The sequence below is a fragment of the Tiliqua scincoides genome, chromosome 8, assembly GCF_035046505.1.
Source record: "Tiliqua scincoides isolate rTilSci1 chromosome 8, rTilSci1.hap2, whole genome shotgun sequence".
Lineage (NCBI taxonomy): Eukaryota > Metazoa > Chordata > Lepidosauria > Squamata > Scincidae > Tiliqua > Tiliqua scincoides.
This window is the reverse complement of record NC_089828.1, coordinates 8,112,339-8,134,905: the sequence shown is the minus strand read 5'-3', so window position 1 is coordinate 8,134,905 and position 22,567 is coordinate 8,112,339. Positions and strand designations below refer to the sequence as shown.

The 22,567-nt window shown below is 55.1% G+C and overlaps 1 protein-coding gene across 1 annotated transcript; it reads right to left on the bottom strand.

Moving 5' to 3' along the window:
- Positions 1-2,049: 2,049 nt before the first annotated feature.
- SKOR1 (SKI family transcriptional corepressor 1) lies at positions 2,050-21,603 on the bottom strand. Its single transcript, XM_066635378.1, has 8 exons — positions 19,639-21,603; positions 15,943-16,042; positions 15,005-15,112; positions 12,160-12,231; positions 10,653-10,727; positions 9,719-9,793; positions 4,217-4,282; positions 2,050-2,144 (listed from the first exon to the last, which is right to left on the bottom strand). The coding sequence occupies exons 1-8, from the start codon at positions 21,601-21,603 to the stop codon at positions 2,050-2,052; spliced, it is 2,556 nt and encodes an 851-aa protein (XP_066491475.1).
- Between the last annotated feature and the right edge of the window lie 964 nt (positions 21,604-22,567).

Below are 22,567 nucleotides of genomic sequence, written 5' to 3'. Positions count from 1 at the left end.
AAGCTAAATTTGTTCAAACACCCTTGACAACTAAAAAAGAGGCAGGTTTTTTGTGTGTGCGTAACTTTTTTCCCTTTTTTTTGTTGGCCTGTGTTATTGGCCCCAAATGCAGCTGGGGCTTGCCTGTGGCCCTCTGCTCACCTCCTGGCAGAGGCAACAGTCAAATAGGCTGAGGCCTGATGCAAGCTTGTCCTCTTGACCACTCTGCCAGACACCAGCAGTCAATCCCTGGCAGTGTCTCCAGGCACAGACAGAAAAGACCCTTCTCTGCCTGAGCCTCTGGAGAGCTCCTGCAGGCCAGAATTGCCTTCCACTAGAACCTAAAGGCCAGAGGTGGCTGTCTCCCTTCCTCAGGTGAGCCACTTGGAGTTTCAAGGTGGAAGAAAGTCCAAACATAAGTGGAAGAGAAGAGATGAGTCACCCATCCACCCCATGCCAGGGCAGTTACCCAGCTGGCCCAGTGCTGGTGGAGGCCACCTGGCTTCTAGACGCTCTGCTCATGCTTGGAGGTACCTGCTGGCTGAGAAGGTGGTGTCCTCCCTGGGTCAGCCCTGCCTTTGTTAGCAGGACCAAGATGGAAGTGCCAAATCCAGATGGGGTCGGGCACTGGGGGGGGGGGGAGTGCCAGGACGCTTCTTTCCCCTGGACTGCAATTGGGAGAGAAGGGCACTCCTGCACCGGGGAAACACCCCCCCCCCTAAATCCAGAGCCCTCTGCTGGCCCAAGGAAAACTCCATAGGACTGGGGGCTGGGGCTTGTGCAGTTTCTCTTCCACAAGGGAAGGAGGGTTTTCGGTGGGGTGGGTGGAGGGGAGGCAGCTCGCAACTCGCGAGCAGGCAGGGCCAAGCAGGCATTCCCGGTCCCCTTAATGCGCAGCTCCCGTTTCAGGACCAGGGACGTGCAGCGGGTGGGAAGCAGGTGAAGCGGAGCCTCGCCGCCGCGGAGGCGCGCGAGCACTCACAACCCAGCGCTGGAGCGCCGCAGTGGGGAGGCTCTGCCTCACCTGCCTCCCCGCCCACTGCGCTTCCTGGAGGGGCGGTGCGCTTTCCGGGGGCTCGCTTAGCCTGCGCTGAAACGCCCGGGGCGAGCCCTGGGCCAGGCGGGCTCCGGAGAGACTCTGATCTGGCGCCACAGCGGCGTCGCTTGAGGGGGGCACAGCACGAGGTGCTGCAGCGCGGAGTGCCTGCGTTCCGGGAGGCGAACGCCTGGCTCCGACGGGGAGGCTTCCTGCCAAACGTGGCGCTTTGCCCCTCTAGCGAGTCCCCGTGCGGGCGCCCACCCCGCGCCCCCCGCCCGGAGGAAGGGGCTCTGCGCAGCTCGCGGCTCCTTGAAAAGTTGGGCTTTTATTCAGGAACAAGAGCCGGGCCGCCCCGGACAGCGTCTGCCAAGGTTCTCCGAGCACCAAAAAGACGTTTCCGAGCGGGGGCGCTCTGGGTGGCCTGGAGCGTCTCCGCCGGCGGCGGGCGGGGGCGCTGCGGTCCTCGCAGGGGTCTCTTCCCTTTAAAGTGCTGCTCTGATACATCGACGTTTACAAGGGAGGGGTGGGGGGACGGAACAGACGAACCCAACAAGTCCGCAAAGAAACGCGACATTCAGAACTCGACGGAGGCGGGCGGGCGGGCGGGCGGAGGGGTCACAGCAGGGCACGGTCCATTGCACGTCGCCACTCGCGGGCGGGGCGCCCCCTCCCCGCCCCCAGTCCCAGCCGGTCCGGAGAAGGGGGCGCGCTGGGGGCAGGGAGGAGCCGGGGGCAGCCCCAGCCTCGCCCCCTCCACCCTAGCCCAGCCCAGCCCAGCCCAGCCCGCGGCTGGCCGCCCTCTGGGGGTCTTGGAGTCCGCTTCTGCCCCGGCGGAGCGAGTCCTCCAGCGCGGAGCCTCTATTTACACGACGGGTGTCCCCTCTGGTGTGCGGGCGCCTATTTACACGTGCCTCCTGCCTGGGGCCTGGCGGGCGTCCCGCCCCCTCGAGGGTCTCCGGCTTGCGTGCCTGGGTGAGCGGCGAGTGTCCCGCAGGGGCGGCTGCGGCGCGGCCCTCGGAGGGCTCCCTTCACTAGGGCAGCAAAGGGGGCTTGAAGGAGCAGTTTCCAGTGCAGTGGCGGGGGGTCAGCATCTTGCAGGAGAAGTGGTGCAGCGCGTCGTGCGCCTCTGCGGGGGGCAGAGAAAGAAAGAAAGAAAGAGGCGTCAGAGCGGCAGCCCCCCCAGCCCGTTCCCTGGAAGCCCCCCACCCCGAACTTAAGCGCGCCCTCCGAAAACAGACCCTGAAGGACTGAGTGCTTTCGGGCGACCGGGGAAGCTTCTGGGGGCCTGAAGAGGCGTCAGGGCTGCAGCCATCCGAAGGGGAGGCGAGCGCCCCGAATGGCTCGAAGGGGGAAGGGAAGGGCACTTGCACGGCGCCGCTGCGGCGCCTGCCAGGTTTATTGCTTTGCAGCCCCTCTAGCTACGCCACCGCCTCCGGGTGCCACTAGACGCCTCTAAAGGGCCCAGCCCAGGCTTCAGGCCCTCTTCCATTTCCTGCAGGGCCTTCGGGCCCGGGACACGCCTTCCTCCGCTCCCCTCCACGGCCAAAGACTCCTTCCTCTCCTCCTCCCTGGCTACGACCTCTTGGCACATCTGCCTACTGGAGGCACCAAGTCCGCGCTCTGGACCCGAAAGCTGCCGCTGGCACCAAAGTCTGCTCCGTTTTGTTCTGTGCAACGGACTAGCCGGCCTGCTCCACAGCTGCTTCCCTTCTTGCCCCACAGCTGCTCCTGAACCCCCCCCCCCCCGCTGTTCCAACTGAATGCCCCTCCCCAAAGGCCAAAGAACTGCATAACAGTCATAAAGCTGGGGGGGGGGCAGGACCCAATGCCTTCGCGATGGCCCCTCCCTTCCCAAATGTATTTATTTATTTAATTTGTAATCCACTTTTCTCCCTGAAGGGCACCAAAGGCGGCTAACAACATTTAAAAGTCAAAAATACATAAAGACAGCAGCAATAAAATAGATAAACAACCAGCAGCAACAAATTTAAATGCTTTGAAAGTAGATATAACAGCCCAATCCTATTCACACTTCTAGGTAAGTAAGCCCCATTGACTATGATAGGACTTACTTCAGAGTAGACAGGCATAGGATTGGGCTGTTGAGTTACAGTGGAAACGCAGCCCGGGACAGGCTGAGACTGAGGTGCTCACATTTATTTCGTAATAAATTTGGTTGTACGGCCTAGTTTGTTTGGTTAAGACTGGACCCTCCGGCAGGGCCCAAAATTGGGGCCCTGTGTCCTGTCCCGTCCCCCCCGCCTGCCGCCTGCCTTCCGCTCCTAGCAGCTTTTCCACCTGCCTCTCTGCACCTCCTCTCTCAGCTGACTGACCGGCCTCTCCCTTGCCCTTGCAAAGTAGATTATTATACCAAGAAGAATCATATTGCCCCCAATTCATTGTCAAAGTCGTTATAGGGCTAGGACTGGCCAAGCAACGCCAAGGGTGTGTAAAAGGAAGCGTGTGAATGACAGAGGGCCCAATCCTATCCAGTTTTCCAGTGGCAGGGCAGCTGTGTGAGTGGAGCATGCACTAGTGGTGGGGAGGCAGTCACAGAGGCCCCCCCTCAAGGTATGGGGACATTTGTTCCCTTACCTCTGGGCTGCATTGCAGCTGCACAGGTGCTGGAAAGTTGGATAGGATTGGGTCCTTAACCATGAGTAAGTGAGAAAAACAGGACACACAGTCAGCCCTGGCCTACCTTAGGAGACTGTTGAGAAGTCCTCAACTGAGTTCTGTTATTAAATCTTTGAGATGCTAGATAAATACTGTCTAATCAGGAGAATAACTCTGAGCATTGTTAGTAGTGCTTTAGAGGTTCAAAGCACAAACACACACTAGTGCAGTCACTGGTATAACACCTTGGCAAGGTAGGCCAATCCTAAATATGAGTTTAGTTTCTCTCACATTACAGACATTCCTGCCTTCTTTTCAATGCACCCTTCAGCTGCCTGGGCCAATCCCATCTCCTGTGTGTTTTTCAGCCAATATCTCCCTCATATCCTCGTTCTGCAAGCAATTGCCTTGTCTCCATCTAAGTCAGATGTCAGCCATGACCCCCAGAGCATCACTGTGATGACGTCATTACCAGAGACCCCTTTCTGCAGAGCTGGAGGCCAGAGACAAATCTGCCCAGCAGCAACATCCAAATAATAAAGGGAGTGGTGGGGGGGTGCTCCCCGCCCCCCAGGAACCCACCTTTCAACTTCTGTTGAATGGCGTAGCGCGCTTTTCTCTCTTGGTCCAGTTCATTGCACAGGGTGTCTGGAAGGCAAAGCAGCGGGGCTAAGGACGTGCGCGGGCACCCAGGATCTGTTGGAGTTGGTACAACTCCATCTGCTGTCCACAGTGGGCAGGATGCTGTCCACAAGGGGTCAAGCTATCGCCCAGTGTCTACTCTTTCTTAGTGCCTGTTCTCTCTGTGATCCTTGTGGGGGTGTGGCCCTAACCCTTTTTCCTTCCCTTTTCCTTTGAGCACTCTCTCTTGCTCTCTGACCACTGCCCTGTTAAGATGGCGGGAAGCAGGGCTCTTGAGCACATGTCCATGCAGGGCGAGGCAGCTCTAGGGCCTTGCTATCTCTAAATTAGCTGAACCTCTGACCCTAATCAGATTCTGTAAATGTACACTCAATGGAACTGTAAGTAAACTTCTTTTTGCAACTTTAACAAGCCATTGCCTCTTTGTCTTTTTTTCATTGAATAGCAGTCAGCCGGGTGAGGAAGGTTTCCTGGGGTGATAGCCAAAAGTGGGGTCTGCTGCTTAAGCTACTCTGCTTCCCCCCCCCCCAAAGAGGAAACTACTTTTAATTTCCTCCAACAGGTTATGGGCCCAGGGACCGTCTACTAAGAAACCCAGGGACTATGTACTAAGAAGCCCAGATAACTTAGAAGAATTTTTTTTTTTGCTTTTTTTTGGGGGGGATCTCTCCCCACTCACTTGTGTAAGGCTGAACTTGCTTGCCAAGTAAAAGATGGCAGAAGGATCAGATGTGAAAGCCTTAGTCATACAACTAATGGTCAGGCTGAACCCCAAAACTTTCCACAACTGGTACTGTAGAATAAAGGCAGAAATACAAATGTATGGAGGTTCACCTGCTCTAGACAAAGAGCGCCCAACTAAGTGGAGAGGCTGCAATTGAAAAATGGGATCAGGCAGATGGGAAGGCTAAGTACCTCATTCTCAGATCACTAACTGAGCTTCAGTTGCCTTATGTGCAAGAGGCTAATACAGCAAAAGAAATGATAACAATCCTAACTGAAATCTATTCAAAAACAGGAATGAAAGACCAGTTCAGTTTGATTAATGATTTGTGTTGCCTCAGATTGTAAAGGAAAGAGAACTGTGATAAGTACTGTAGCAAGATGACCCAGATTTTTCATGATCTTGCACTCACTGGCAAGGTTCTTTCAGAGGATCAACCTGTGGCATATCTTGTTGGATGCCTCAGTGAATCAGTTTTTGGGAGTTTTAAGTCATTGATAAGTGGGAGAGAGAAAAGGGTGTATAAAGACATATTGACAGAGTTGAGAACAGAATGCATGCCCTACAGGCAAGGAGATCTTGCTGAGAGTGGATCAAATTACAGGGCAGAGAGTAAGCTAAACAAAGGACCCCTGAAATGCAACCAATGTGGAAAACAAGGCCATTTGGCTCGCTATTGTTATTCAAAACAGCCAGGTGTAAAAGAACACCCAAGCTCAGCCCCAAGTCAGAGGAAAAGGGGGGTTGGCAGACCCACTCACAAATTTACAAGCAACAACTCAAGCCAAAAACAGAAACATAGTTGTTACATGAAGGAGCAAAAATTAGAGAAACAAGCCTGGATTGTAGATTCAGGATGCTCCTCCCACACATGTTCAAGCCATCAATTTTTCCAAGAATTGGACACCAGCATAGGAGGTCAGATTACTATAGCTGATGGAAAGAAAATTGAAATTCTTGGAAAAGTAAAAGTAAAGCTGAATTGTGTGTCGGATGATCAAATAAACAAAGTCACAGCGCATGAAGTTATGTATTCTCCCAATATAAATGGCAACATGCTTAGTGTATCAACATTAACCAAACTTGGATACACAGTTAACTTCATGAAGGACAGCTGTACCATAACAAGAAAGAGTGATGGTTCTTTAATGGCTCAAGGCTTTGAGCAAGATGGAGTTTATTTTCTAGATTTGCACCAGAAAGAAGAACAGCTGATGTATGCCAAACAAGCTTGTACCAATGATTGTCTGAACTTGTGGCACAGCAGGCTGGGACACAGGGACACAACTGCAGTCCTAGACTTGCAAAACAGGGACCTTGCAAAAGGAATACACCACTGTGAAACCATCCAGACAGGTGTGTATGCTGCACCAAAGCCAAGGCAGTCAGTCCATCCTTCCCAAAGAGAACTGGACAGTGCAGCATTAAAGTTCTGGAAATTGTACACAGTGATTTAGTTGGCACAATGCCCAGTCCCTCACTAGGGAACTATAAATATGTACTAACATTTGTGGATGATTTTTCAAGATATACAGTATCTATCTACTAAGAGAGAAGTTCCTGAGATGCTCAGAAAATACCTAGCTATGGTGAAGAACAGATTCGGAAGGAATCCTGGTGTGTTACAGATGGACAATGGTGGTGAGTACACCTCACAGCACACAAAGTCACTTTTAGAAAGCCAAGGAATCAAACATAAATTGACTGTCCCATACACACCACAACAGAATGCCATTGCAGAACGCAAAAATAGAAGCCTCTTAGAAATGGCTAGATGCATCTAACTGATGCAGAGCTACCCGCAAATTTTTGGAGTGAAGCAATAGTCACAGCCAACTATTTACAAAACAGACTACCCACTAAGGGTGTTTTAGACAAAAGCCCTTTTGAGCTGTGGCATGGCAGAGCACCAGACATGAAGCATCTTCCTGTGTTTGGCTGCAAAGTCTATACTTATGTTCCAAAGGAGAAAAGGTCCAAGCTAGACATCTTCATTGGATATGTTCCAGGCACAAAAGGTTACAAAGTTATGGACATGCACACCGGAAAAGTGACCACTAAGCATGGTCTATACTTTGCTGAGAAAGAGAGAGCTGACAAGGGTAAAAGGTTCATTGATGGTCTATCACAGACAGTTGGGGAACTCATGTATGTACCCGTTTACCATAACAGCATACCAGGACCCTCATCGCCAGAGTCTGAGGCCAGTGTACCAGCAGAAGGAGAAACTGATGGGGAAGAAGAATTGCTGGAGCCAGAAGTTGCTGCAGGAGCAGACCAGGTTCCAGCAGAACCCAGACGTTCATCCAGAGAGAACAAAGGCATACCACCTTCATGATTTGGACTGACCTACCTCACAAGGTTGTCGCCAGAACACAAACCAGAATCCTGGGAAGAAGTGGTAGTAATGCCTACAGTGGAAAAGAGCTGCACAAGAAGAGATAGCTGCACTACACATAACAAAACATAGAAATTAACCAAGTTACCACCAAGTAAAAAGGCCATAGGATGCAAATGGGTATTTAAGACCAAAACTAATGCACAAGGGCAAATAGAGCGCTACAAAGCAAGACTAGTAGCCAGAGGTTACTCCCAGAAATATGGAGAGGATTTTGATGAGGTTTTCGCACCCATAGTGAAACACACTACTGTAAGACTGCTCCTGAGCATAGCTGCTTCAAGGAAAATGCATGTACGCCATTTGGATGTTAAAACTGCATTTCTCCATGGAGAAATTAAAGCGGAGCTTTATATGAAACAGCCACCGGGTTTCACAGACAGCAAGAAAGCTCACCTTGTATGCAAGCTTCAGAAGGGGCTGTATGGCTTAAAGCAATCAGCCAAAGCTTGCAATGAAAAACTGAACCATATGTTAACACATCAACGCTTCACACAAGGTGCAGCAGACCAGTGTCTGTACACAAAACAAAAAGATGGAAAATGGACATCTCTTAATTTATGTAGATGACATGCTTTGCTTTTATGAGAGAGAACAAGACTACAGAGACATAGTAAATCACCTGAACAAAGAAGTAGAAATCAAAGAGCTAGGAGAAGTCACTTATTACTTGGGTATGTGAGTGGACAGAGAGGAAGATGGAAGTTTTCTTCTCAGCCAGAAAACAAATATTTTGGACTTGCTGGAGTCACTAGGACTCAAAGATGCACACCCAACAGCTACACCAATGGAAATCAGCTTTCTTAAACAAAAGGATGAAAGTGAACTTCTCCCAAACAATACATAATACAGAAAAGTAATAGGCCGGTTGCTTTACCTGTCCAACATAATCAGGCCAGACATTGCTACTGCCATAGTGATTTTGAGCAGGAAAACTAATTCTCCCACAAAATGGGACTGGCTTGGAGTTAAAAGGGTTGCAAGATACCTGAAAGGCACCCAAGACTTCAGACTGAAGTTGCCAGTCAGTGAAAAGCCTCAGTTAGTAGTTTACACTGACTCCAATTGGGGAGAAAGCAAAACTGACCGAAAATCAACCAGTGGATATTTGGCTCTGTATGGGGGTGGAGCAATAAGCTGGGCAAGCAGGAAACAAACCTCTGTTGCTCTTTCTTCCACAGAGGCAGAGTACATATCTGCATCAGAAACATGCAGAGAAGTAATGTGGCTTTGTTGGTTAAGTGATTTGGGCATAGATGAACAAAGCCAATCCAAGTGTTTGAAGACAACCAAAGTTGTATCAGATTGGCATAGTCAGAAAGCCACAATGCACGCACAAAGCACATAGATATCAGAAATCACTGTGCGTGACATGATCAAGAAAGGACTTGTCAGAATGGACTACTGTCCAATCCAGGAAATGATAGCAGACATCCTGACTAAGCCACTAGCAAGAGATAAATTCCAAAGTCTTCAAGAAAGTATGAATCTACTAGACTCGTGCATCCGGAGTTGAGAAGGGGTGTTGGAGTTGGTACAACTCCCTCTGCTGCCCACAGTGGGCAGGATGCTGTCCAGTGTCTACTCTTTCTTAGTGCCTGTTCTCTCTGTGATCCTTGTGGGGGTGTGGCCCTAACCCTTTTTCCTTCCCTTCTCCTTTGAGCACTCTCTCTCTTGCTCTCTGACCACTGACCTGTTAAGATGGCATGCAGCAGGGCTCTGCCGCCTATGCCATCTTGAGCACATGTCCATGCAGGGTGAGGCAGCTCTAGGGCCTTGCTATCTCTAAATTAGCTGAACCTCTGATCCTAATCAGATGCTGTAAATGTACACTCAACGGAACTGTAAGTAAACAACTTCTTTTTGCAACTTTAACAAGCCATTGCCTCTTTGTCTTTTTTCATTGAATAGCAGTCAGCCAGGTGAGGGAGGTTCCCTGGGGTGATAGCCAAAAGGGAGGTCTGCTGCTTAAGCTACTCTGCTTCCCCCCCAAAAAAGGAAACTACATTAAATTTTCTCCAACAGGATCCCCACCACCACCCCCGCTCCTGGGCACTGGGAAAGAAGAAAATGACTCATTGCTCCCCAGGAGCGACCTTCGTGGAGGTGGAGGGGACAGTGCATGTCGTGTGGAGGCTCCCTGCAGGACTTCGTGCTTTGCCCCCCCAGCTACGCCACCGTAGGCACAGCTGAGTCCCAGCTTTTGCAGGGCCTGGAGACCTGGGCCCTGCAGGACCTAGAGGGTGGCTCCCTAGAGGTGGCCTGGCTGGGCCAGTGGGGCGGGGGAAGGGGGGGAGGCAGGACAGCACCTTCCTCTTACCCCGCACGATCTGCAGCTGCTGCACCATCTCCTCACGGTAGGCCAGCTCCCTCTTCATCTGGTCTTGGAAGTTATCTGTGGGGGGAGGGGTTGAAAGGCAGTATTCAGGGACTCCTCCTGTCCAGGAAGGACCCCCCAGGACAGCGGAGCTGCATGCTCAGCAAAACGAGGGGCCCATCCCGGCCCAGCTGGGCCCAGCCCGCTTTGGCAAAGAAGGCACGTTTTTGGAGGGCTGTAATGGGGAGCCGTCTGCACTTGGTCTACTTCGAGCGCCTGCCTGGGCGCTTGTCTCGCCTCGCCCCCCACCACTCCCAGCTAAGACCCGGCCCGGCCCCCCTCCCAACATCCCGAGCCCAGCAGGCGAGCAACACTGAAGCAGCAGCAGGGCTTCAGGGAGCTCGCCCTGCGCTGGGTTCGGTCAGTTACTCGGGAGTCAACCCCGCTGGCTTCACTGGATCCCATTTCTACGTTACGTGGAATGCCGGGTCGAGGGCACAGCCTTCAAGTCCCGGTCCCCGGAAGCAGCCGGGGGCTTCCTTCTCCCCAGCCCGTGAAGGGAGCGCAGAGCCACCTGCGGCTCCCACCCGTTCAAGAGCAAGGAGGTCGCATGCCAGGCGCTTCCGGGATGCGGAGGAGTCCACCAAACGATTAGCTCACTAACAATCGATCGGCGGATTAACGTCACCCTCCCCTCAGCCTCAACACCGCGGATTTGCATCCAGCTGAACCGGGACAGGGAGCGCCTTCGGCACCTTGGAGAGCGCCCGACGGAACTGAGCCACATCTCAGGCCCACCGCCCTGGATCTTCCTTCTATTACCGACACCGAGTCCCACCCCAGGCCCTGCTGCAGCCCTTCTGCAAGCAACGCTTGGGGTCTCCCAAGCCCCCCTTTCTTCCTGGAGAAGGCCTCTGGGCGGCGCTCGTGCAGGTACCTTTGAGGCTCTGGAAGTCTCGTTCCAGCTTCTTCCTGAGCTCCATTTGCTCCAGGAGCAGTTTCTGCAACTCATCTGTCAATCCATAAAAGCAAAGACTGGCATGAATCAAGCGGGAGGGGGTGGGTGGGGGAAAACCAAAGCGCTCTAATAATGGCTGCCCTCGTGGGAAAGGCGCCTTCCGGCCCTCCTGCTGCCCCAGAGGGCCCTCTCGCCAACCAGAGCTGGTTTCTAACCAAAATGTTGAGCAGGCACTTCAAAGTCATCTAAAATCATTCAAATCATTTCCACCACCCCCTTTAAACTCCCCCCTTTAAAACCCCGGACTGTCAGCGTGATGGTCGTCTGCAGATTTATTCAGCACTGAGCCCCAGCCCAGCGGTGCCCTCGTGGTCAGGCTGCGATTCTGTGCTGGTTGAAATCGTTGCGCTTCCTCCCCTCCCCGGAATCCGCCTCCATTCACCCAAATGGGGTGATTTCGGAGTCATGCACCATTGTGCTGTGCAGACCGGGTCTCTGCTCCTCTGGCTTTCACTCCCAGGTAAGCGTGCATCAGATTGCTCAAAGGAAAGAGAATCCGCTGCAAAACTATTTTGGACAACAGCGACTTCTGGTCCCAACCCAGAAGTGGGTCCTTTTTCTCTGGGCCAGTTGCGAGGGTCAAAAATGCCCAGGGCCGTCGCAACCTGCTTCCACACCATCTACCGCGCCCAAATCAACCACGTTAGATCTAAAGCACGAGAGAGAGAGAGAGAGAGAGAGAGAGAGAGAGAGAGAGAGAGAGAGAGAGAGAGAGAGAGAGCGCGCGCGCGCGCGCTGGAGCTAGAAATTAATCTGGAGAGGGATTCGATCTAGAGGCAGAGGAGTCCATATACTCGTGTAAACAGGTGCTGAGAAAGGCAGGAGGTCAGACCCACCTCCCAGTTTAGAAACAGGAATGAGAAAAGGGTATGGAAAGAGGGTGATGGTTACAGTGGCGTCGTTGGAGGGGCTGCAAAGCACTAAGTTTTGCAGGGAGCCTCACCGGAGCGTGTAAGCGGCCCTCCCCTTTGGAGCTAATTTGGGCGTGGAAGCAAAACGGAGGCTAACGCTCTGAACGGGAGGGGGAGGAGCCGCTTGAGGGCCCAATCCTACCAATTTTCCAGCACTGGTACAGCCCTAAGGTAAAGGAACAAATGTTCCCATATCTTAAGGAGGCCTCTGTGACTGCTGCCCCACCACAAGATGCAGCGCATGTCCCATTGGCACAGATGGACCAGTACTGGAAAATTTGATAGGACTGGGTCCTGAGGCTCCCTGCAAAACTCAGTGTTTTTTGCACCCTCTCTAGCTACGCCCCTGCACCTGGTCCTTTTCCCAAGCGGATGCGCCTTCCGCATAAGCGACCAGCCCACCGTCGCCTCCGCACCCAAGGGCGCCAGGATTTCCCCTCACTTTCCCCGCACCACCCCTCCCCCACGCACACCCTCCAGCCACTTTTCCAGCCAGTGATGGCGAGAGCTCTCACCTCTTGCCAGATTTCCAAGGTCTTTCTCCCCTAGCTGAGTCCCGGGCACGTCGATGCTGATCACCTCCTCACCTGTATCCCGGGAAGAAGGGAGTCAGAGGATCAGGCTCCGGGTTAGGCTGGGATGGGGGAAACAGGTCGACCAGCTGGTTTGGGTGAGGGGGGGCAGCAGTGCCCTCATGCAGGGACTCCCCAGCCTGGCCACATTGGCCATCCCATGTGGAGATGCAATAGCCCAGCCAGGGGCAGACAATTTGGGCCCTGCGGGAGTAGAAACACAGCCTACTCAGGGTGACCAGATGTCACCACCACTAAAGAGGACAAGGCATCCCAAAATGTAGGACGTCCAAGAAAAAAGTAGGATGTGACAAAAGTTAAAAACACTCGTCTATTGATTTCATGTGGTTAATTTAAACACTATTACTTATTAAATTTAAAGCTGCAATATATCTAATTTATTGCATGTAATTTATTCATTCCAAGAAGGCTCTGCGCTGCCTGCTTACAGGGAAAAGGAGGGCATTTAAGTTCTTTCCAGGACACCAGCTTAAAACTAGGACACGTCCTGGAAAAAGAGGATGTCTGGTCACCCTGAGCCTACTGCGCTGTCCAAGCTATCCACCACCAGTAGAATACAAGGGCAAGCACTGTGCACCAGTAGGCAAGAGACCTGGTTTGGGGGAATGTCCACCCTCCTTCCTCAGCCATCAAAGGGGAGCGAGGCGGAGCCTCCTCTCAAGCAGAATCAAACGCAGTAGGGATCACTTTGAACATTAAATGGCTGCAAACTGATTTCAGACCTCAGCTGAACTCCTCCAGCTGAATTTATGCTCCAACTTGGAGGAAGCCGCCCTTGCCTTCTCCCAAGCAGAAGAGGACGTGGGCTTAAGTGCAAAACACACAACATGAGGGGATACCAAGTGCCCCTGAATCACTCAAAAGAATATCGCAGGCAACACTCTGGTGTGTCTCAACCTGGTTTGTTTTTGTTTTCCAACGGAAGCAATTAATGGAGATATAAACGCCATCAAGCAAGCTCTCTTCTGGTCGCGCGCAGAAGAGAAGTCAATGGCCGCCCGCCCGCCGGGGGCAGTTGGTTCCTAGGCCTGTATACTCGGAAGTCAGTTCCACTGACTGACTCCAGAAGCGCTGTCAGTTCGACACCCTGACGGGGACGGGCTTGTTGTCCCAACTCAGGTGCCAGAAAGACTTCGGCCGAAGAGAAGACTCTGAAAATAGCCCGCTAGGAGGATCAGGGAATTATCCTTCTGCATTAACTACAGATCGAATTTAAGGAGCGAGCTGCGGTTGGCAGCCGAAGCATCTCACCGCCAATCCCGCTGCTCTTCAGCGCGAACAATTTATCACCAAAGTTACAACAGTGCCGAAAGGAGGAGGAAAAAACCCAGGCGCTGCCAGTTGAAAGGGGGTTTATTTGCAAAATCCCTTTTCTCTCCTCCCCCCATACTTTAAATATTTATTTGCCCGACGCTGTAGGGGAGCAGCCCGTGGCAGGGCCTTAAATTGCTCAGGAGTTTATCAGTGGCGTAGTTAGAGGGGGTGTAAAGCTCCCTCCCCTTCAGAGCCATTTCGGGCTGGGGAGCAAAACGGAGGTGAATGTCAGAGGTTAATGCTCCCCCCCCCAATGGCTCTGAAGGGAAGGGGTCACTTGCACGCTAAGGGTCCCTGCAAAACCTAGCACTTTGACCCCCTCTAGCTACGCCAATGGAGTTGAAGGTGAACAGGAATAAGTGGGTTATTTAACTACCAGGCCAGATATCCCACGACTTCCAAAGTTTCGTGGCAGCCTCTTGGAGTCAGAAAGACAATCCGCCACTGTGGAGAAAAGGTAGCAGCTGCCCAGACCGCAGCCCCCTCCTGCACGCACATTTACTCGCAAGCAAGCCCCGTTCTGGCCAGCCCCGGGCCAGGGCCATGGTGTCCTCTCTGCGCTCCGCCCTGAAAACGAACTCCTTGTGGAGTAGGAGAGGACACAGAGATTTCCTTGAATCCAAAATAAGGACGCCTTGCCCCGAGACAGACAGTGTGAACAGGTGGGGGGGGAGAGCCCCAGGGTTTAACGAGGCACAATTGGGGTGGGGGGGAGAGATGAGGCAGAAACTCAGCAAGTTGCCTGGCTAGAATATGACACAGACTGGATCTCCCCCAGCCTCCCCCGTCTTGATATTCTGTCCCCTAATTTGTGTGTGTGTGGGGGGGGGAGTTTTAACACCAGGTGCCCTACCGAATCCGGGCAGCGCATATTTTCCTAACAATCGCCATCAAACACCCCACATAACCACACACCTTAAACTGACCAAGGACCTCTGATTTCCACAGAAAAAAAGCCCAGATCCACCAGTGGGATCCCAGAAAAAAAGGGCCAGATCCACCTACGTTGGGGCCTTTGGTGGATTTAGCAGCAGGATCCGGATTGTGGGGAACCCGGAAGAGTTTGGCGCCCAGCCTCAGCCCCTGCACGGCTTTGCACGACTCGCCTTCATTGCGCAGGAACGCAGGACACGTTCCTGAGGTTGGCTGCAGGACAGGCAGGGGCGTCAATAGGGTTTGCATCACCCTGTGTAGGAGGCCAGCGTGTCGTTTGGCTATAACTTTTGAAAGAATAGAGATATTTCAACGCAGTTTGTTTCACTGCATTCTGCATTGAATTACGCATCAAATGATATATAACATGCTGGTATTATTCGAACATAACAAGCTTTTAAATTTTTGGCCAGTAGTGGTGTCAGCCCTCTGCATGTCACCTGATGCGGCCCACACTCCCCGCACCCCCTCTGATGCCGCTGAGGCCAGGAGCTGCCTCCCCAGCTGCCCATCCCTTTACCTCGGTCGGGGTGAGCTGGGCTGGACTGAGGGCGGGTCCTTTGGTCCTGATAGGATTTCTTGCTCTCCAAATCCTCAGCTGTCGAGTGATTGTCTTCCTTATCTTGGTCTTAGAGGGAATAAACCGATTTTCAAGCACAAGCAACGAAAGTATGAGCCTGATATATCCTTAATTACATAATTAAGGACAAAGTCCTCATTAAAGCCTGCTTAGGGAACAGCCTAATCGCCTTGTGGAGGAAAGTAGCTTGCTTCTGGGGAGGTTTTCATCCAGCTCCCACCCGCCTCTTTTCTACAAGCAGTCCCAGCTGTCCCAGGATGGGGAAAACGTCCTTAAACGGACCAGACCAACTGCTGCTCTAAAAGGGGGCTTAAATGACAGCAGTGGGGAGGGGGTCGCTTCTCTGTGGCTTTTGAGAGCTGAAAATGTCCCCATCCCGGGATCTATTTTCAGACACTCTCTCACAACTCAAGTGGATGGGCTACCACCGCTGCAGCTGCTTTCTGGGGTTAATCAGGGGAGAAGCGCAGCTGAAGGACGAGCGCGACCCACCAACAAGGGCCCGTTTCCTTCCTTTGAGGAGCCGGGAACTCGAAAGCCACGTTCGCAGCCAGGCCAGCTTGGCAGCCAGAGTGTGATGGATGCCTGTAGCCTGCGGATCATGCAGGATTAGTTGGAGTCACTGGCAGCCAACCGGGAGAGGGACTGTCTTGGCACCCAAGGAGGGAGGCTGCGGGTGTTTGGGCTAAGTCGGGACACTTTCCTCGCCGCCCCCTACCCCCTCCAGCTGGAACGTGCGAGCCTTAGTTCTTTCGCAGCCCGCTTTCTCCGCTGCAACCAGAGCAGCAGGACGCGCAACGAAGTCCGCTTAAATCATCGCAGGCGCCCCCAAAACGCGGAGCGCTCGAGCCACCCGCAGGCGAAGGCTTCGTGCTTACCAGTCGTCTCGGGGGCGCAGAGGTAAGTGGTTGTTGGAGGGGCCAAGGCAGCGCTGCCTTTGAGAGTCTGCGAAGGGTCCTCCCTTTCTTGTGGGTACACCTGGAACAGAAACGGCCAGACGGATTTGCTTATGGAGGGCGACCCCCGCGGCGCCCCCTCTCTGCCTCCCGTAAGAACCCAGAGGAAAGCGTTCCACACCTCTCCGCTTTTTTGAAAGAACCCTCTTGTATGGGGGGGGGGAATACTCCCCCCCTTCTGGCCAACCCCTTGGCCAGCGTAGAAAAGGCGCCTCAGCTGCGGCCTCCTTAATTAGAGATGTAATTATAGTGCTTTAGAGGAAATTAGTCCTTCAAAGAGCTTTTCCAAGCTTGCAAGTGCCTTCCGCCCCATCTTCTCCACGGCCTCCTTTTTCTACCCCAACGTGGAAGCGTCTTGAAAAGGAGTCTCTTGTTTTTGCACCAAATCCCGCCACAGGTAACTGCGAGTGCTGGGGAAGGAGGCCTGCGGCCTGGAAGAGACAGCCCTGCTTCCAGGTATAGGAAGAAGGCTTCTCAGTTTCTGGTGAAAACATCCCCAGACCCTCCAGACAGGCCGGCCTCGGGCCAGGGAGGGGTCTTCGGGGTCTGCGGATCCCTGTTCCTATTAGATTTTTGTTTCCTCCCAGTCCCACTACCGATTATTCTCCTCCTTGACAGCTGCCTCTTTGGGGGGCAGGAGGAGGAAAGGCGCCCAGTGTCCTGCTTGTGCCTTCTGCCCGCGGCCCTGATCCATTCAACAGAGGCGTCCTGGGCCTTTGCAGACCTGTTCATACAGGGTGACCAGATACAGTGGAGGGCAGAGTGCCTCTACCTTTAACCAGTGGATAGAAGAGGGTATTTGGGCAGGTGCAGTTCAACATGGAAGGGTTTCAAAAGCTGCACAAGCCCAAATTCCCTCTTCTATCCACTGGTTAAAGGTAGAGGCACTCTGCCCTCCACTGTATCTGGTCACCCTGGGTAAGTATGGCCAACTAGGCAGGAAAGAGGTTCGGGGAACCCCCAGGGGCTGGAGGAGGGAAAGGATGGCGCCTCCTTCTTCGAGTGGAGGCACTCGCATGAGCGCTTCGTCCGTTTAGTCGCCCTACAGCCAAGTATGAAGCGGTGACAGCTGCCTACACACGGCAGAAGATGAATCCTCTGGGAGTTGTCGTGTGGCTGCTCAGACTGCCTCCCTTGCTGAAGCATCTGCCTGAATTCCAGCGCATGGCACCATTCACACGTGCTCGAATTAAAAGCCAGAGCCCGCAGCCCCCTTCCTCTCCCCCCCTCCGTTTTCCACAGCAACTCAGGGTCATAAGAACATAAGAACAGCCCCACTGGATCAGGCCATAGGCCCATCTAGTCCAGCTTCCTGTATCTCACAGAGGCCCCACCAAATGCCCCAGGGAGCACACCTGATAACAAGAGACCTGCATCCTGGTGCCCTCCCTTGCATCTGACACAGTCCATTTCTAAAATCAGGAGGTTGCACATACACATCATAGCTTGTAACCCATAATGGATTTTTCCTCCAGAAACTTGCCCAGTCCCCTTTTAAAGGCATCCAGGCCAGATGCCGTCACCACATCCTGTGGCAAGGAGTTCCAAAGACCAACCACACGCTGAGTAAAGAAATAATTTCTTTTGTCTGTTCTAACTCTCCCAACACTCAATTTTAGTGGATGTCCCCAGGTTCTGGTGTTACGTGAGAGTGAAAAGTGCACCTCTCTATCCACTTTATCCTTCCCATGCATAATTTTGTATGTCTCAATCATGCCCCCCCTCGGGCATCTCTTTTCTAGGCTGAACGCTGTAGCCTTTTCTCAAAAGGAAGGTGCCCCAGCCCCAGTAATCATCTTAGTTGCTCTCTTTTGCACCTTTTCCATTTCCACTATGTCTTTTTTGAGATGCAGCAACCGGAACTGGACACAATACTCCAGGTGTGGCCTTACCATCCATTTGTACAACAGTATTATAATATTAGCTGTTTTGTTCTCAATACCTTTTCTAATGATCCCAAGCATAGAATTGGCCTTCTTTACTGCATGGGGTAGACACTTGCCATCCAGTTGTCCACCACCACCCCAAGATCTCTCTCCTGATCTGTCACAGACAGCTCAGAACCCATTAACCTATATGTGAAGTTTTGATTTTTTGCCCAACGTGCATGACTTTACACTAACTTACATTGTAAGTACTTACATTACTTACATCCAATCCTATCCAATTTTCCAGCGCCGATGCAGCTGCAATGAAGGCCCGAGTTAAAGGAACAAATGTTCCCTTACTTTGAGGAGGCCTCCATGACTACACCCCCCACTACAGGATGTAGTACACACCCTCTTGCACAACTGCATCAGTGCCGGAAAACTGGATAGGATTGGGCCCTCAAGGAGCTGTGATCTGTCCGTGGTGCTGAATTCCAGCTGCAAGAGGTGGTGGGATTTTTAAATGTGCGGCTATTCGGATCATGGGACAGCCTCTTCTCTCTCCTCTATCTGGAGCAGCGATGGCGCACCTATGACAGGTGTGCCGGTGGCAGCCACCACGTTTAGGATGACTCCCAACCCCGACAGCAACTGAGTTTGTTGTTCTTGTATTCCGTTTCTGCAATTATTTGTCCTTTCCTTATACAATACAGAGCACCACACCCGACTGAAAGTATTAAAAATAGATAAACGGATATGTAAAGAAATGTTTCTCTTTTGTTGGTGGGGGGTGGGGAGGGTGACAAGGTAGGCATTTTCCGAATTTTTGACAGGGCAAAACCCGAAGGTTCTCCATCCCTGATCTCGAGCCTCAAAAGATCACGTGGCTCAGAAGGGAGCTGTCTTGGGGAGGTCACTTCTTCAAACGAGAATCCTCGAGGTTGGTCGGCTGGTGGGTTTAAAATTCACCAGAAAATCTTATGGATAATCCATCCGCTTTGAAAACGTAAAGTACATCCAAGTGAATTGATGCACTCATGGTTCTTATATAGGTAGGGAAATAACAGCGCAAGCATATACGTGTTTACTCAGAAGTAAGCCCCACTGTGTTTAGTGGGGAGTACCCCCCAGCAAGTGCTTAGAGGGTTGCAGCCCTGGTCTAACAGCTTTTACAAGAATCCCAGCAACCGGCAGACGCTCCTTGGGCCCCTGGAGCTGTCCTCCAGCAGCCTTTAGTCAAGGACTGGTACCGAAACATCCCTGAGGCGCCTGCCCAGCTCTCTGTTTAAAGGCCTTGTTGGACGTGAATTTCGCAATGAGGCAACTGCCCCCCCCCGCCCCAACATCACCTTCCTGCAGTCAACCAGCTGTCTCCAGCCCCGCCCCCCCAGACCAAGGCCTTCCGCACTTCCTCCTGCCCCCCCTGAAGTCAGTCCGCGTTCCCCTCAAACCACTTTGGGCTGAACTGACCCCTTCCTCCCGCGCCCCCCTTCCTCTCGCAGCGCTGTCCTGGGCACGTTTACTCCGAAACAGGCCCCGCCGCGTTCAGTGAGGCTTCTCCCCGGGAGACTCACAGCCCGAGTCTGGCCCCCCCCCCCGCCTCCCTTCCCAGGCCTCCTGTCGAAAGGGGACAAGAGGTCTGGAGCCGTCTTTACGGGCCCGTCCTTCGCCCCCCTCCCGCCCGCTCTCGCCCTCTGGCTGGGCCTCCTCCGACCTTCCCCCCGCTTCTGCCTAGACCCTCCCTGCGCACCTCGTAGCCGCCCCTGCTGCTACTCCTCTCCGAAGGGCTCCCGGTCCGCTCCGAGGCCTGCTCCGCTGCGTCCTTCTCCGGGGGCGCCCCCTCGCCTCCAGGCAAGAGCAGTGGCTGCTGCGGGGACGCGTCCCGGGCCTCGTCCCCCGGCGGCGGCGCCTCCTCCTCGTCGTCCTCCTCGTCGGGGAAGCGGCTGGACTCCACGTCGACCTCGGGCTCGTCCAGAGCGTCCTCGTTGCCCGGCGAGAGGGAGCGGTAGCTGGAGCTGCCCTCGCTGAGGAAGTCGGGGGACAGGTAGCCCTGGCAGCCGCCGCGGGGCGCCCCGAAGGCCTCGCGGGTCCCGTAGAGCTTGGCGATGCTCTCGGCGTCCTTCACCACGGGGCGGAAGGCCGACAGGTAGCTGCCCTTGCGCGGCAGGGGCAGCGGGGCCAGCAGGGCCTCGTCCCCGGAGCGCTCCTCCTCGCTGGCGGCGGCAGCTCTGGAGAGGGCGCTGGGGCAGCGCTCGCCGTCGGGGCCACCTGAGCCGGAGCCCTCCTGCGGGGTGGCGCTGCCGCGCTCGCTGCCTGACGGCTCCGAGCCCTCCAGCTCCACGTGGCCGTGGCCGTGCCCGCGCAGTCCCAGCGGCTCCACGGCGGCGGCTGCGGCAGCGGCAGCGGCCACCACCACTGCGGTGGCAGCGGCCTTGGCTTGGCTCTGCGCGGGGTAGGGCGGCACCGGGAGGCTGCCGGAGGCGGGCCAGAACATGGGGAAGGGCGGGTAGACGCCACCGTCCTTGGCCGGGGCGCCGCCGGGCTGCTGCTGCTGCGGCTGGGGCGGCGGCTGGTGCGGGTGCGGCGGCCCCCAGAACATGCCCTGCGGCAGCGCGCAGCCCTTGCCCGGCTCCCCGCCGGCGCCGCCCAGCGCCTCGTCCTGCTTCTTGGGGCAGAGCCCGAAGGCGGCGGCGGGGAAGCCGTAGGGCGGCGGGAAGAGCGGCGGCGGCAGCTTCTGCAGCATGCCGAAGCCCTTGCTGGGCACCGGGATGACCGGGTAGCTGCGCACCGCCGCCGCAGGCGCCCCGTGCGCCCCGCCGGGCAGGCCCAGGGCGCCGCGCTCCGCGCCGGGCGGCTCGTCGGCGCCGCGCAGGCTCTTGTGCACGGGCGCCAGGTCGGCGGCGGAGGGCGGCGGCGGGTGCAGGGCGGCCTTGGGGGCGCCCCCGCCCGCGCCGGCGGAGGCGCCCTGCAGGGAGAAGGTGCGCTTGCGGGTGCCTCCGTTGAACATGGCCTTGACGTCCTCCCAGGCGTGGCTGAGTTCGTCGGAGGCGCCCTTGTCGCTGAGCTTGAGGTGGCGCCGCCAGGAGTTGAAGTTGGCGGCGTCGGGCTGCGTGTACTTGGCGTCGGGCGTGCGGTGCGAGTGGAAGATGAACTTGTTGGGCGAGAAGTAGAGGCTGCAGAAGGCGCACTTGATGCACTTGGCGCGCGAGCTGTTGTAGCGCGCGGGGATGAAGCTGCCGCGGGAGCCCCAGGCGCACTCGTGCGCCACGTCGAAGGCGAAGTTCTCGGGCAGCTTGGGCGGCTTGTGCTCGCCCAGGAAGGACTTGCACAGCCGCTCGGCCTCGCGCTTGGTGATCATGCCGCAGCGCCTGGACGAGATGGGCATGGCGCCCGCCCTCCGCAGGATCTCCAGCTGCACCGGGGTGCACTGCACGCAGGTGATGCCCAGCGCCACCCGCCGGTTGTGGATCTCATTGTAGCTGTAGTTCTTGAGCAGCGTGTTCGAGATCTGCGCCAGGCACAGGCGCTCCTGCCCGTCGATCACCAGCGACACGATGGGCACGCCGTACAGCGACGTCTCCCCGACCTGGTTGGGCTTCAGCGGGCCGGAGCCCGCGTAAGGCTGCAGTTCCTGCTTGGAATGGGGCGAGGAGGAGGAGGAGGAGCCAGACTCTCTCCCGGTCCCCAGCTGGCTGGCGCTGGCCAGCGACTCCATCGACCCCCGACGGCCGGACTCCTGTGCAGGGGGAGAAAAGCAGGACAGTCTTAAGCACCTTCAACACCATCCAGGCAGCCTGCCGGCAGGAGTCGGATGGTCCCGGCAGGGAGAGGGGCTGCCCAGGGAGGGGGAAGCCCAGCTTCCCATTTCAGCCCTTCGGTCTGGGGGAGAGTCGGGGCTCAGCGGGGAGAGCGGACACCCCAGCCCCGTCTCGGCGTCCTCAGAGCGCCCCCGACCCCTCACTGCAAGGGCTGAGCAGCTTCTGGAAAGTCGGAAAATGGAAGGAACGAGCCACGCGGGGACGTGGGCAGGCAGGCCACGAGTGTCGTCCCCGGAAAGACCGCATTCGGCTGCTTCTGAAACTGGGCTTGCTGGGGGGTAAAAAGCCCGGGCGCGACTCTTCCAGCGGCTCCCCGCATTTCTGGAAGGAAGGGTCCCAGCCAGCCCTGAACGCTCTTCCCCCCAGGATCCCGCGCGCCTCTCTCTCTCCCTCCCTCCTTCCCTCCCTCGCTCGCTCGCTTTCTCAAAGGTGCTCTTCAATCTCTCTCTCTCTTCCTGCGAAGATTGTCAGTTTCCATAAACCACAATGGGGGGCGGCGGTGGCGGCAATTGTTCCGAGAGAGGGTGGGGGGAGGGGGAGGAGGAGGAGGAGAGCGCTTTAATTAGAGCAGCCCGCAGTTGTATTTACACGTTAGAGGAGCGATCCAGCGAATCGGGAGCCAAGCGAGGCTCCCACACTTAGCTGACCACGATGGGGCTTAAGGGAAAGCCGCGTTTAAATACACTCTTCGCCTTCCTAAGCCCGTCCCCGGCCTCCCCCCCCACCTGGTGCCAGCTGCCTTTAATCCCAAACTGGGGGTCCCTCCTGCTCACCGGGACCACTCCCCCACTCCCCACTCCCAAGCCGAACCGGGACCAAATATTAAGAAAAGACCCAGAAGCTTCCACAGGGCAGGGAAAG

Bases quoted from the DNA above. Each gene is read 5' to 3' on its own strand.
- SKOR1 (XM_066635378.1), bottom strand. From the start codon at position 21,603: ATGGAGTCGCTGGCCAGCGCCAGCCAGCTGGGGACCGGGAGAGAGTCT. The intron at 12,232-15,004 runs GTAAAGGGATGG...CCCGGGATACAG, and splicing joins CCCAGCTCACCCCGACCGAG to GTGAGGAGGTGATCAGCATC. The intron at 2,145-4,216 runs GTGGGTTCCTGG...TGCCCCCCGCAG, and splicing joins CATTCAACAGAAGTTGAAAG to AGGCGCACGACGCGCTGCAC.